The following is a 14,068-nucleotide window of genomic DNA, read 5'->3' on the forward strand; positions in this document are numbered from 1 at the left end:
ACCTCAGTAACAAACTATTTGTGTGTGTGTGTGTGTTTTTTTTTTTGCTACTTTAAAAAAAAGTGTGACAATATCAAGTAATCTGTTCTGCTCTGATGGGTCTGTCTGGAAGCACAGACTTAAGGAAGCTAGGCTACTGAGGCCTCATTAAGTCACTGCCAATCTTTCACTTAACAGTGATAATTCTGCTTTGAAGAAAGGCTTCCAGAAAGAAAAGCAAAAACCTCCCTGACACTTGTCTCGCATTTCAAACTTCCTATTAGTGAGAAACCACTCTATAGAATATCAGTCATTTAAAATGAAATTGTGAAGACTATGCAGCACATGGAAAAATGTTTAAAAGTGATGAAAGTATATAAAAATGGTATATCCTATATTATTACAACTGTATTACAAATCCAGATATACACGGGGAAAAAAACAAAAAAATAAAATAATTTTATACCGTAGGGTAGGTGATTTTCCCTCCAAGTTTATGAAATGTTATATTCCTTTTGGACTCCTTAAGTATTAACTAAATAATTTATGCTCACTATAAACAAATTTGGAAACATGGGAGAAGATGAGGAGAAGGAAAAAGAGCAGGAGGAAGAGGTGGACGAGAGAGAGAAGACAAATATAAATTTAAAAACTGCCTACAATTCCACCACCTTGGGATAAACCCTCTTCCAATTTTACATGTACCCTTTGATAGTTTCTACACATTACTATATACATTTAATAAAAATGAGATATCACAATGCTCTTTTATTACAAAGTACTACACATGCTGTTTTCCAATTTTGCTCTTTCCGTATTGATAAAAAAATACATCTATCTACATCATAATTTTAAAGTGCTGAATCTATATGAGTAAACCAAAATGTATTTAATCAGTCCTCCTGCTGTTGGAACGTAAAATGTTTTTTCATGCTTAGAAACAATACTGCTATAAACATTTTTGTAACAAAATCTTTGTTACATCCTTAATTATCTGCTTAATCGTCTTATATCTTCATCAGTACTTGGTACACATAATTACAATTTTCTCTTTGGGTCCAATCTGAACCCTGTGTGTGTGTGTGTGTGCGCGGGCACGCACGCGTGTTTGCCTGCTCTTGCAATTTAGTTTTATGTAAAGTGCCAGTTTGGAACATCTACCTATTTTTAACTCGTGTTTTACCTTTTTCATAGCAATGAGTAATAGTACATTATACAGTTATATATTATAATAATGGCTGCATTTTTCCTATTATGTAATTTGCCTTCTAATTTAGTTTATGATGTTTTCCAGTTGACTAAAATTTTTTATTTTTATAAAGCCAAATTTATCAATCTTTTCCTTTATGGCTTCTAAATTTGGTTAATGCATAAAAACATTTTTCTGCTATTATAATGAGAAAATAAATAAGAGAAAAAAGTAGGATAAGAAAACATTAGAAATAATCTCAATGAAAAACTCATCACTTACTAGGGCCTTGACATAGTCTAGCACCTAATTATGAACATACACAATTTTAACAGATAACTAAGTAATGACAATCTGTCAACCACTTCATTTAGGTGCCCACTGTGTAAAACATGCCCTAATAATATCTTACATTAGTACAGAGTATGTCGCAAACGTGCAAAAGGACACAATCCCTATGGAATGCAATTTGGCAATACCTAAAAAAAATTTGACTGCATTTACGCTTTCACTAAGCAATGCCATTTCTGGGACTTCATCCTATACACACATAATACTTGCATGCACACAGTTAAATTATGCATTGTGTATTTATGCATAAAAACAACCAATACTTATTTAGCTCCGACTATGTGTCAGGCCCTATTTTCAGCATTGTACATATATTAATTCACTGCAATACTGTTTGTAATAGCAAGAGACTAGAAACAACCCGAGTTCTATTAGTAAGGGAACTGGTTAAAATAAACTGTGGTACATCCAGACAATGGCAGATAATAAAGCTGTACTGATGTGGAAATGTACTGACACAGAAACTGATAAAGAAATGCCTCTAAGATATGCCGTCAAGTGAAATGAAGCAAGATGCAGAGCAGGGTATGAGGTATGTTACCTTTAGTACACTAAAAAACATGAGAAAGGTATGAGAAACAAATGGCAACCTGAAAGAAGAACGAAGAGTGACAGAGACGTAAGCAAAATTCCTCTTTATATACTTTTTTTGTATTTTGATTTTGGAACAATGTAATTTTATTTGTTAAGTGAATTACACTTTAGAAGGCAAAACAAAACAAACACTCACACACATACATGTCTGCAGGGAGCTTATACTTCACAATGCAATTTCATATCCACTATCCTTGTTTTGATTTTAATCCTCACAACAACACTATGAGGTAGGCAGGGTTGGTATGAATTGTCGTCTAAAGTCACGTAGCCAGTAAAAAAAGCCCACACTCCAGGTCTCAACTTCAAATTCAGTCTTTTACACGGGGCTCGGCTTTCTCCAATAGAGCAGTGAGCAGCAAAGAGGTGGCAGGTAGTTATGGCTTCGGCAACAGATAACAGCACGCAAATTAGCTTAGACACTTGACTGTTTGGAACCAATTCCAGATGTTCCACACATCCCATATTAAGAGTCATGCACCCAGTTTTTGTGGGGTCCTATTATGAGCTATTTTGTATCTTTAAAAGATGGTATGCGTTCTAAGTGAATGTATTCAAAAGGATGATGAACAGCATGGGCTGGATGTTAAAAGCAAAGCAAAACAAAAAAAAACACAATCAGAGGAAGGGAACCAAAACCATCATTTATAAGCCAGACATCTGGACAGTCATCTAAGAAGAGGATTCTTTTTCCTCTAGAGTAAACATAAAAGTCCGGCTATTCATGCTCCTGAACCTTTTGCTGATAAGAGAAGGAATACCCTCATAGCTGGATATTAACTGTGGCCTCTTTCAGAAACAAAAGCTAGAGAAGATACCATTTCCCTGATAAATATACCAGAAAAAAAGCAGAGCGAAAAGTATGGTAGGGAAAGAGCATTGTTTTGGTTTGTGGGTTGTTAAACCATGAAACCACAACAAAGCTGAGTCAGCAGAAGTCCACACTTCCTGAGGAAGTACCCTTTGCAAAAGAGTCCAGAAGAAGCCTGTCCACCTGTGGGCTGGGGAGAGAAGGCCACACACCAACCAGTCTGGTTTCCCCTTTCACTGAACCACTGAGCACAATCCAGGCAAGTCTGAGAGCACACACACAATTCTGCCAGGATTTCGCTGTTGGACAGAAGAAAATACAAATTTAGATGTCATCCAAGGGTCTGTTTTCCGTTGGAAACTCAGTGATCCCAACTTTCACTACCTTGTTTCAGCCAAAGTCTGCTTTTTGATCATTCCTCAAAAGCTCCATTGACAGCAGGTCACATTATTTCTTGGCCCCACTCCTCAGACCTGCCCAAAGAATGCTCCACATGCTAAGAGCTACTGTTTCCCTGGCTGGCCTCCTACTTCCTTTCCAAAAAAAGCCACACTCTAGCATCTTTCCTCAAACTCCACTCACCCCTCAAGAATAGCTAAGGAGCCTTCACTCAGCCTTTCCAATCCCTCACCATCTCCTTTGCAGTTTATAAGCTATATTTTTACTTATTCTTGTGTTTGTGTTTTTATACTTGTTTTTATAATAATTGTTTTTACATGTTTTTATAATAAATTACTAATACCTTAGGGAGCAAGATTTACAGCTTCAATTAGCCCAGCTTCAAACCGCACCCCCCACACACACTGCACCTAGCATCTGAAGGAATTAAGTACTAAAATGTTGCTGATGTGGCATAATAGGACCACTGGGCTTCCACCCCCACATCCTCAAGTTTTCAAAAACTGCCTTAAAGTCCAAAGCCTTTTCCTTGACTCATTTTTTTGACTGCTCTGCTGTAGTGCTGTTTTCTACCAAGTTCTCCCTGATATCATCAAGTCTGTTGGCTTCTAACTCCTTACCTGTTCCAATAACCTCGGCCTCAATGTCTTCCTATTATCTCCCCACTGAGCCCTTCCTGGTTCTTCCTTTTCGTCATCTGCCTTCTTGGAGAATTCATCTCTTTTCTTGCTTTTCTCAGTCTACTTATCTCATATCTTACAGTCTGAGGAGCACACCATGAATGTCACTCTGTCACATCACAGCCCTCTTCAAATTCCTTTCTGTGTCCCTGATGAGTAAGTCTAAATTCCTCTGAGGGAGAAAGACATTCATTTCACCATGGTCTGTGCATGGTCCCCTGCATCCCATCAATAAATGTGAGGTGATGCTATTGCTAATGGTTTTCTCTCAGCACTAGGTTTATTCACCTGAACTGCTCTCTCTCACGAAACTAAGGCCACATGATGAGCCATCCATCCCGTAAACTGGTGATATAGCACAATGGTTGGTTGCACTGGGGTGCAATCCTGAATTCTTAGAGATCTAAAGCTAGAACCATGGGCAAGTTAGACAGCCCTCCTCTAGAAGGGAAAGGTTAAGGAGGCTTATGTTCTTGCTTCCCTGCCCTCATTCACCTACAGATAACATTAACAACAGTAACAATGATAGCTAATATTTTTGAGTATTTCTTATATGCCTGGCACAACTATCACAATAACTGAGGTAGGTACAATTATTTTCCCCATGTTATAGTTGAAGAACCTAAGGCTTAACAGGTTAAATGCCATGACAAAAGGTGAAATACACAGAAAAAAGGTAGGGTTGCCAGGATGCACACACAGGCAGTCTGGCCCCAGGTTCTGTGCTTTAACTTTATCCTTCTCAAACCAACGTAAACGTACCTTGGAGACAATCTGGTGAAAATAATAGATCCTATCTACAGGAAAAAGCAAACATACACACAAAAATCTGTACTAAATATGAGGTGATTTCTCCCTGAAACTGATGCCTGGTTGCATGTTAGGAACCTCTGTCCCATAGTTTGTCCCCTTGCACAAATGGTAGCCTCTTCTAGTCACACACTTTGATAAGAAAGCAGCAGTCAATCGGAAAGTACATGCTTCCTCTGTTTCACTCGAATGTACTATCTTTAGCCCGGTCATGCATGCTGTTTAGTTAATAAAAATGGAGGGTGAGAAGTCCCTCTACAAGAACTCAGATACCTGCATTTGATGGTAGCAGCACTTTTCCCAAGCCTGTAGAGACAGGAAAACCCTGAGATGACATAACAAATTTGTATCTTGCCTCTTTTCAGGAAATCAGAAGCCTCTGTTTTTAGCTCATATAATTTTCTCTTGTTTCAGCAAGTTCAGCTCATTGTTGTCTATAATTTACATTATTTGTGCTAGAAATCTAAATCTCAAACAGATCTGCAAATAATCAGGTATCTTTTATTGGTAACATACATTTTTAGGGAAGCTGCCTATTGAAATTAAGAAATCTGAATCCCAATTCTATCTCTGACACTGTGCAATTGAATAAGTCAAAACCTCTCAATAAGTTTCAGTTTTTTCTCCCACATAAAACATGGGCATAATCACCCATGTTCATATCCTGAGTTACTCTACATTGATGCCATGAAGAAAAACACAAAGACATTAGCAAACTTTGAATTCTTATGAAGCAACAAGATGCTACGAACTATACATCCTGAGTATCTCTGATAGATATATGGAATATTCCTTAAACTCTTTAGAGTTAAATAATAGTACAGTTTGAAAACTGCTTTCATACATTATTTCATTTGGTGGATAAATACATATGTACTTGTTTGTGTACATATATTTACATATTTACATACATATGTATATATGTATGGGGGGAGGAGAGAGCAAAAGCACGTGTGTGAGAGAAACTGTAGGACCTCATAAAAAAACAGTCATTATCCATGTGACTGATAGAGAAATGTGAAACCATGAAGAGTTAAATTACTGTCTAAGATCTACAATCAAAAAAGTATTAACTGTCTCTCCTGGTTCTACAATATAACATTATATGAAGGATACGATGAGTTTTGTACCTCGCTGGGGACATACTGTCTCTAAAATCACATGGGTTAATTTGGCTAGTGAGGCAATTAAAGGCCATACTATTGGTTTTCAGGAAGCAGTAGAAGTTCAGATATAATATGAATCAACCACATAAGTTTCTTTCCAGATTAATATGTAATATGCCAAAGTCTCTTTAACTGAAGTCATCGAGAGACTCCGTTTTAGGAGAAAGTCTGGAAAATTTACTAGGATGAAATCAGGAACAGAGAAACTTATTTATAGAAAAAGATGAAGAATGTGGGTTCAAAACGATATCAAATGTTCATGTATCTGAAAGGCACACAAGCGATTTGAAAAATGAAATGCTAATCTTGGTTCAAAATGAAAATCTGGAGAGACAGAATTTTTAAAAAGATAGTTTTTCCTTTAGTGACCATTGAAGAATTAGAGAATAATATTCCCCCTACTCTCACTTAAAAGTTTTATTATCATATTAAGAAACTAGACTAAACAGGCATTAAGAACGACGTTATGATAATTCTATGTTCGGAGCTCTGCTGTACCAACCTTTAGGACTGGAACACCGTATCTCACGACTAAGTGAACCAATCATAAAGAAGTACTTTAAAAAGACTGGTTCATTAGGAAGACCATCCAAGAATTTAATTTACTGACTACCTAAAACACTTTGTTATATGCATGGCAGAATGTTGATAACTATTAAAGCCGAGTGATGGGCACACTGTGTGTGTGCGGGGTGGGGGTGAGAGGGGTTGTCCTTACTACTATTTGGTTAAGTTTATATATGCTTGAGATTGCCTATGATAAAAAGTTAAGGAAACAATAACAACAAAACATATTATAAAGCAGCATGTGCAAAAGAATTCTGGGAAATTTTCAGTCATTACCTAGTCTTTAGTTGTCCAACACACAATGTGCCAACTTTGGACACAAGCTCTCACAGGGTGTCCATCCCTCCCTCCTTATTCATATTTCCAGCTTTTCAAAATGGTGTTTTAAGAGCCTTTTCTCCTGACATTGGACATTTACATATCTTCAGATCCTTTATATGGTTTTGTGTCCCCTTAGCCACTAGTTTCTGGTCACCAAAGATCATGAATTATGTGATTTCCATGAGTGGACTAGATACTACTAGAACAGAGAAGCTGAGCATCTTTTAGTGGTTAAGAAAATAGTCTCTAGTATCAGACTAGGGTCACCTTGGCTTAAAGATTAAGTTCTTTTCAGATGAAATTTTACAAACTATTTACTCTAACAAGCCTATCAACTTTTTAAAATGTACCAAGTTCCAAAGTTTGTTCCTTCATCCAACTGTGAAATCCATTTCTGACGTGATCCATAAACAAGGTACAAAATGCATAGTCAAGTACTTCAAGAAGCAGGGGGAAAAAGAAAGCCATGTTGTTTATACAACATGTTAGATATGCAGCTAATTTTCAGTCCAGCTAACTAAGAACTAAAATTCACCAGCATGAGGTATTCAAGCAGGCCCAGTAAGACAAGAATTAATTTCTTCTTTTATGTCTCTTGTGATGAGAAGGAACCTCTGTCCATGTTGTGCAACAGCTGGGTTTTCTGATTTACTTAATAGTCTCTGGACAGGAAGGACCATGAACGTGACCAATGGGAAAGACTAAAGCCAGGACTGGGCAGAGGGCAAGGGCAACCTGCCCAGGTATCTCTGCTCTCTTTACCTCCAGCTGTATTATCAACACTGCTTTTTCAGAAACCATCAATCTTAACAGGCAGAAATCCCAAAGAGAATAGTTAACAAACTGTTAACAATGTTATCTCCAGAAACCAAATCCCAGCAATGATGTTTATGATTGTCATGTCTCCCGAGAGAGCAAAGAGGTTCTGCTTCAGATATGCCAGCCAATACCCACCAAGATAACAGACAAGAGGGCCCTGCTGGGGTAAACACACATCACCAGCATAACAACATACTACGTACTCTCCTAAGGTCAGGCCAAGTGTGCCAATTAAATTAGATCATGTTTTCTTTCCTTCCTTCCTGTTAAGTCTTCATTACCAAGAAATACATAAGAATAATTTATTTTGGCTCTGAATGAACTATTCCCTACCCTCACTTGGTTCAATTCCTTATCTTTTGGCTCTCTACTGAAATGCTTTGCTCTGTATAATCTCAGGCATTTCAGTTATTCAGAACAACAAAAAAGTTACTTTAATCTTAACTGGATAGCTGTAGGTTTTACTAAGAAGGATTACAGGCAGATCATAGGAATCAAGACCTCAGTTTTCTCATCATACAGTCAGCCTTCTTTATCTGCACATTCCACATCCATGGATTCAACCAACTGTAGATGGAAAATATTTGGGGAAAAAAAGTTATGTTATTGCTGATGTGTATTAACTATGTAGTTAGGCCTACAATGGGTGCATTTGTACTGAACATGCACACTTTTTTCCTTGTAATTATCTTCCTAAGTAACAGAGTATAACATTTATTTATAAAGCATTTACACTGTATCAGAGATATAATTAATCTAGATATGATTTAAAGCCTATGGAAGGATGTATGTAGGTTGTGTGCGAATACTACACCATTTTCTATAAGGGACTTGCACATCTGTGGATTTTTGTATCCACAGGGTCCTGGAACCAATCCCCCATGGACACAGAGGGATGACTGTAATAACAGAATGAGTAAGTCAGCAAAGGCAAAACTTTTATTGAGTAGGAGTAATGAGGTACAGTTGAATGGAAAAAAAATTGCAAAGTGGCCCAGAATCCTCTTTAAGAGCAAGTACTTAGGTTCAAAGTAATAGACAATGATTTATTCTACCCAAAACACAGAGCATTTGCCTGACTTTAAAAGTGTTTATTCTCTCTCAAATGGTTATCGCTACTATCTACAAACTCAGTGACTGTTAAAGATTAAAAAAAAATCACAAAAGCAAGCCAAAAGATCCAGGATCATCTAAACAAACCATAACTTTAGTTCTTTTCTTAGACATTAACCTTTATGATAACAAACCCAACCACAGGAATCAAATTAGACCAAAAATGAAAGAGAAGCTACAGAGATTCATCTGAGGCAATATATTATGTTTTAAAATGTTATAAATATCAAATCCTTCCAATTTAAAACAAGCTATTCCCTTGCATCCACTTAATTGTCACCAATTTACAGATATAACTGAATTGTGATTTATTTTTAATCTTTCTGCTAGCTTTGTTAAGGTTTATATCCCTCTCCACCTGATTCCGATGTGTATTTGTCTGAAAATGAAATTTGTCTTGTAAGAAATCACCAATTAAAAAATATGTTGCACTTTAATTCATAATAGTAATTTAATAAGCACCACATAATCACAAAACTAACAAGAATCACAGGAGGACATGCAACTATCCTATGATGAACAGAAATGCACTAACAGCACTTATATCTGTTTACATATAAACAATGAGCTGCTGAGTTTCACAGCAGATCCCAGAGAAAGTTACCCAAAACCCACCGAAGATCATTCCATGGGGAGATGAAAAGACTTGGAACGACAAGTTAGATGGCTTTCAGGTTTTGGCCATTATATACCAACCTGTGCTGCTCAATCGCAGCATACTCAAGTCCTGTCAAGTTCAAAACTAAGGTTAATGGGCTCTTTTAAGACAGAAATTTTCAAATATAAACAACTGAAGCCCCAACTGCTTAATTCTAAACCTCCATATCCTTCTTCCTCCAACTTTTACCCTTGTAAATCCCAGGGCTTTGAGGAATAGTTGGAAAACCGCTATTCTAAACATAAAGGGAGGCACTAGGCAAATAATTGAGATCTCTATTTTATTTCTCTGTCTATCTTGCTCTAAGAAAATTTTGGCTGATTTCTGCTTGGGTGAGATGTATGCTGAAGTCTGATTCTAAGTTTCTGGGTATCTCACTGGTTTTCCTACCTACTTCCTCTGAGTCTTCTATCGAGTCTAGTAAGCTGAGGTTAATGTGTTTTTCCTAGCTAGCATCCATTAGCTAAAAGTAAGGCTATGAAATCTGGAAGAGCTGACACCAGCACATTACACACAAGCAAATACATGCTCACATACGTAATACTCTATAGCTGTCATCACTTTTCGTTTGAAATCCTAAAAATTAGAGCATAAAAGCTCCTTAAAAGGCTTTTATCTACTGCGAAAAATAGTCTTTAAAAATATGGTCTCAAAAATTTGCAAGAAAATACCCTAAACTGTTAATCAATGATGATCCCTGGGTGGTAAGATTATTAGAGATTTTAATTTTCTTTTTGCTTACCTATATTTTTAATTTTTCTATCACTTATATATTACCTGTGGGGTTTTTTTTAGTCTAATTATTATAATTTTCTTATAATTTCTGCCTGGGTTTTGATTTGTCAGAATAAAACAGCTTTAAGCAGTAACCAAAGTGTCATTTTTCTCTTTAGACTTCACAACTTCTAGAGTCTCCAATAAATACCTAAAGTTTCTTGCCAAGCCCATTCTCCCACTCAGAAGGCTCTGACTTTCTAGGGAGTTAGTGCAGTAGATGAAAATGTGCCAAATACTATATATACAGCAAATGTTCTGGCAAAGGGCACTCAACCTTCTCATTGGCCAAACTGAATGGTACAAAGAGGTCTAGCAGGGTCAGCATGGTCTGGGACAAATGCCAACATATATTGGTCTCAGAGTCAACTTGCAGGGTTCCAGCATGCCATGCTGGTCATAGAAATCCTGGAGGTAAACTAGATCCTCAGATTTTTCTCTAAAATAGTCTATCCAAAAGGACAAATTATTGAAAAATGCTCCACACCAGGGCAGCTTTTATACCCATATTGCCTAGGAAGCAGAAAGTAAAGTAGACTCCAGTCCCCCTGAGTTAGTATTACCATATTAATCTCACCTTTGTGGCCATGGTCTTCACCCCATGAATTCTCCACTCTCCATTTCAGGAATATACCATCCTGATCATCCTGCAAAAAAAGAGTGGATAACAGTGCATAGTCTGAAACTAGATCCCTTTTGGTGAGGTGTCATGTAATTTTAACTCTTTGTCAGCCACTCAGAAGAAATAGCTTTCTCTATACAGACATGACACACAGGATCAGGACCATGTATTTCCTACTATAACTAAAGAGATACTCTAAAGTAGAGTTTGAATCTCTTGGGGTAAAAATGTAATAAACAATCAAACCAATACATACTATTTTCTCCTTTACATTGTATTTTATACAGAAAATAAGCATATTAAAATGCTACTTGGCTAAGAAAAACAAAATGTTAAATTACCAAAAGCAGTGAACAGCATCTGAAAGCCAGTGGCTCTTGCTTGTAATCGATCAGCATTCTTTGCAAAGGCATCCCATTGTATTTGTTTTAGAAATGATTCTAAGATCTAGTCAGTTTAGAAAAAAAAAAAAAAATTCTCATCACATTGCCTAATATCTTACTTAGGAGAACCAAGTAATGATACTCTCCAAATGTGTTCTCCTACTGATTCAGTTACACTAATACTGAATTTAATACAATAGAGATTGAACAGCAAAGCAAAAGTAAAAAGACTATTTTCATAAAACAAAACTTAAGTAGTACTACTGCTTTCTCGCTTCTATCTTTATTAATAAGCTCAATTTTCATCTTCTTAAAGGAACAATGATATACATGATGAAAACCTTCATTTATAGTCTTTACTACAGTGATGCAGAGAGGGACAAGAAGGCGGCTCCATTTGGGGAAAGACTTTCCTCTTTCATGTTTATCCGGGGCATTTGCTGATGTCAAAACAACTTAAATCTTTGTAGCGTGAGAAGAGAGCTGGCTCCTGTATTATCTCCTAATGATTTCATCTGTCAACTCCCACTTATATATAACTGCATGAGTCTCACTTACATGGGATTTGACTCTACTCTTGGCAGTTTTCTTGGATCTCAGTAATTTTCAGTCTCAAAAAAAAAAAACCAAACCTACAAGTTTCAAACATTCTTATCTGCAATACTCCTTAATCTTAGCCCCAGGAATCTTCAAAACTACATCATCAAACTATACATTCTAATGCTAGCCTATTAAATGTCTGTTTTGGTTTTCTGCTCTATCCATTATAGTCCATCTTTACTTTCCACTGCTAGAATCTCCACCATTTGTTATAAATCTGAAAACGTTTCCTTTTCTTTACTTTGCCAATGAATTTTGCATGACCTAGAACAAGATGTTCTCTGTGTCACCTACAAATATAGAAAAAGACTTGGACCTCCCTCATAGGGATTCTAAGAAATCAGCAACAAGAAAAGAATATCCTAGAGTATAGCTACTAGCATTTATCTCTGCATTAACATGCAAATACAATGCAAATTAGTTTTAGTGGTCAAAAATTCAAACTGGAGGGAGAAAAATCTCAATGTAAAATTCTAGTTATGATAATATAAATTATTTTATATTATTAACATGTATGGTAACTCCATTCCCTTGAGGAAGAAATGGCACATTAATAAACCACACCAATCAAAGACTGAAAGTTCCTGAGAAAATGATATGGTATCTATGATTTCTACTTCTGAAAAATAAGAATACTCTCTAACAGAGATGAAAAATGATAAAAGTCCAACCTTTCTTAGAAATTATAATAACTTTAGGTTTGTTTCTTAATAGTCCTCTAAATAACTTAAAAGTTTAATTTTAATTTATAGAGCTTTAGTTATAAATCCACTGAATTTTATAATATAGCAGATCCAAACATATACATATGAATAATGTATTTTGGTAGCATTTTATTCTATTTTATTTCCTTTAATATTTTACTATTTACAGTGTTTTATGAAAAGTTCCTTCTAATGTTATGCTTCTAATGTCACGGTAGTTATTCTGTAACTTTCCTTCTAGTATTAGATAGGTTAGAAAAAGAACATTTCTGCTTAAGGAGCCTAAGGTCTCTTCTTCCTATGATTCCTGAGCACAGGTGTAAAATATCCCTTTTATAGCCTAGAAATGGGGAAGCTTATGTGTGAAAGATAAAATTTCAGTTGTTTCCAACAAATTGTGTCCTGGAAATAGTAGTGTTATTACTCAGAGTATTTCACAGGAAATTCAAAATACTTTACATCCAATTTCCTGAAGTTCTGCATAAATCTCGTAATGGGCATAGAGTCCACAAATTACTGTTACTGACATTCTATTGCAGAAGAATCTGAATGACAAATGAAAGGAAGGTAAGTCTGAACATAAGTCATCAAGATATGAACACTTTCAGGGCACATGTAAATTCCTTATTCAATAGACGTTATCTTCTCCCAGGTTCCCTTGCTGACCTCTTTTCACACTAAGAACTTCCGAAGTTACAGAAAAGCAGTTACTTCTTACTCCCTGCTGACCCAAATTTTGTTCCTCATGGAAATCTCCTATTTTTATTGCCTCTGAGTATGCAGCCAAACCCATTGTGACACAAGTACAATGTCTTACTTGGAAACTAACTTTTAACAGAAATCATATACTCTATAAATGAAGCTCTGTTGGATAAACAGTCTGAAGAAAAATGTAGGTCCATCTGTGAAAATACTGTAGTAGGCATGCTGAGGTCATACCTTTTCTGAGACAGCAGTGAAGGTCATGGCGTGGGTCATAAGTGACTCACCAAAAGTCAATCTCTCAGCTTTATTCATGTTCTTCAAGGAGACTCCAAACACTAACTCATGGTCATAGCTGTAAAAAAATGACAGTACAGAATAAAGAGAGTACAATCAAGGGGAAAGCTAGCTTTTGGTTGTAAAAGAAACAGAACTGAAGGGGCCCAAGAGCTCCAAATAAATGTGTGTTGTAGCTCTTCAGGGAACTGGGTACATGCAGAATTTAGTCTCTCAATGGGATTCCAGTCTCTACTGTGTCAAAAAAGTACTCAAGAAAACATGAAGCGATTAAACATAAAGTCCCCATGTCAAAAAGCTGACAAGATGGGCTTGCAGCACTATCAATTTGGCAAGAAAACTTTTAAAAAGCTTTTGAAGTAACTTCTTTCACAAATGGTCTCTTTTACAGTGGTAGAACCACCCGGTTTCTAAATTCATTTAGACCACTGCTGATTGTGAAATTTAAATAAATAATGTCAAAAATATTGGAGAATATTTTCAAAGTTAAGAAAATCATTAATTCTCTTTTAGTAGATTTCTTTTCTCT

At 36.2% G+C, this 14,068-nt stretch overlaps 1 protein-coding gene across 2 annotated transcripts in view; it reads right to left on the minus strand.

Annotated features, from left to right (window-relative positions):
• The window catches only part of BLMH (bleomycin hydrolase), a 41,281-nt gene that overhangs the window by 4,033 nt on the left and 23,180 nt on the right, over nucleotides 1–14,068 (minus strand). For both annotated transcript variants that reach the window (XM_039886211.1, XM_039886210.1), the window contains exons 10-11: nucleotides 13,480–13,597; nucleotides 10,809–10,878 (exon numbers count right to left, since the gene is read on the minus strand). In XM_039886211.1, the coding sequence (XP_039742145.1) occupies nucleotides 10,809–10,878; nucleotides 13,480–13,597 (188 nt within the window). The remainder of the gene's footprint in view (nucleotides 1–10,808; nucleotides 10,879–13,479; nucleotides 13,598–14,068) is intronic.

The sequence above is a fragment of the Pteropus medius genome, unplaced genomic scaffold (genome assembly GCF_902729225.1).
Source record: "Pteropus medius unplaced genomic scaffold, Ma_sr-lr_union100, whole genome shotgun sequence".
Lineage (NCBI taxonomy): Eukaryota > Metazoa > Chordata > Mammalia > Chiroptera > Pteropodidae > Pteropus > Pteropus medius.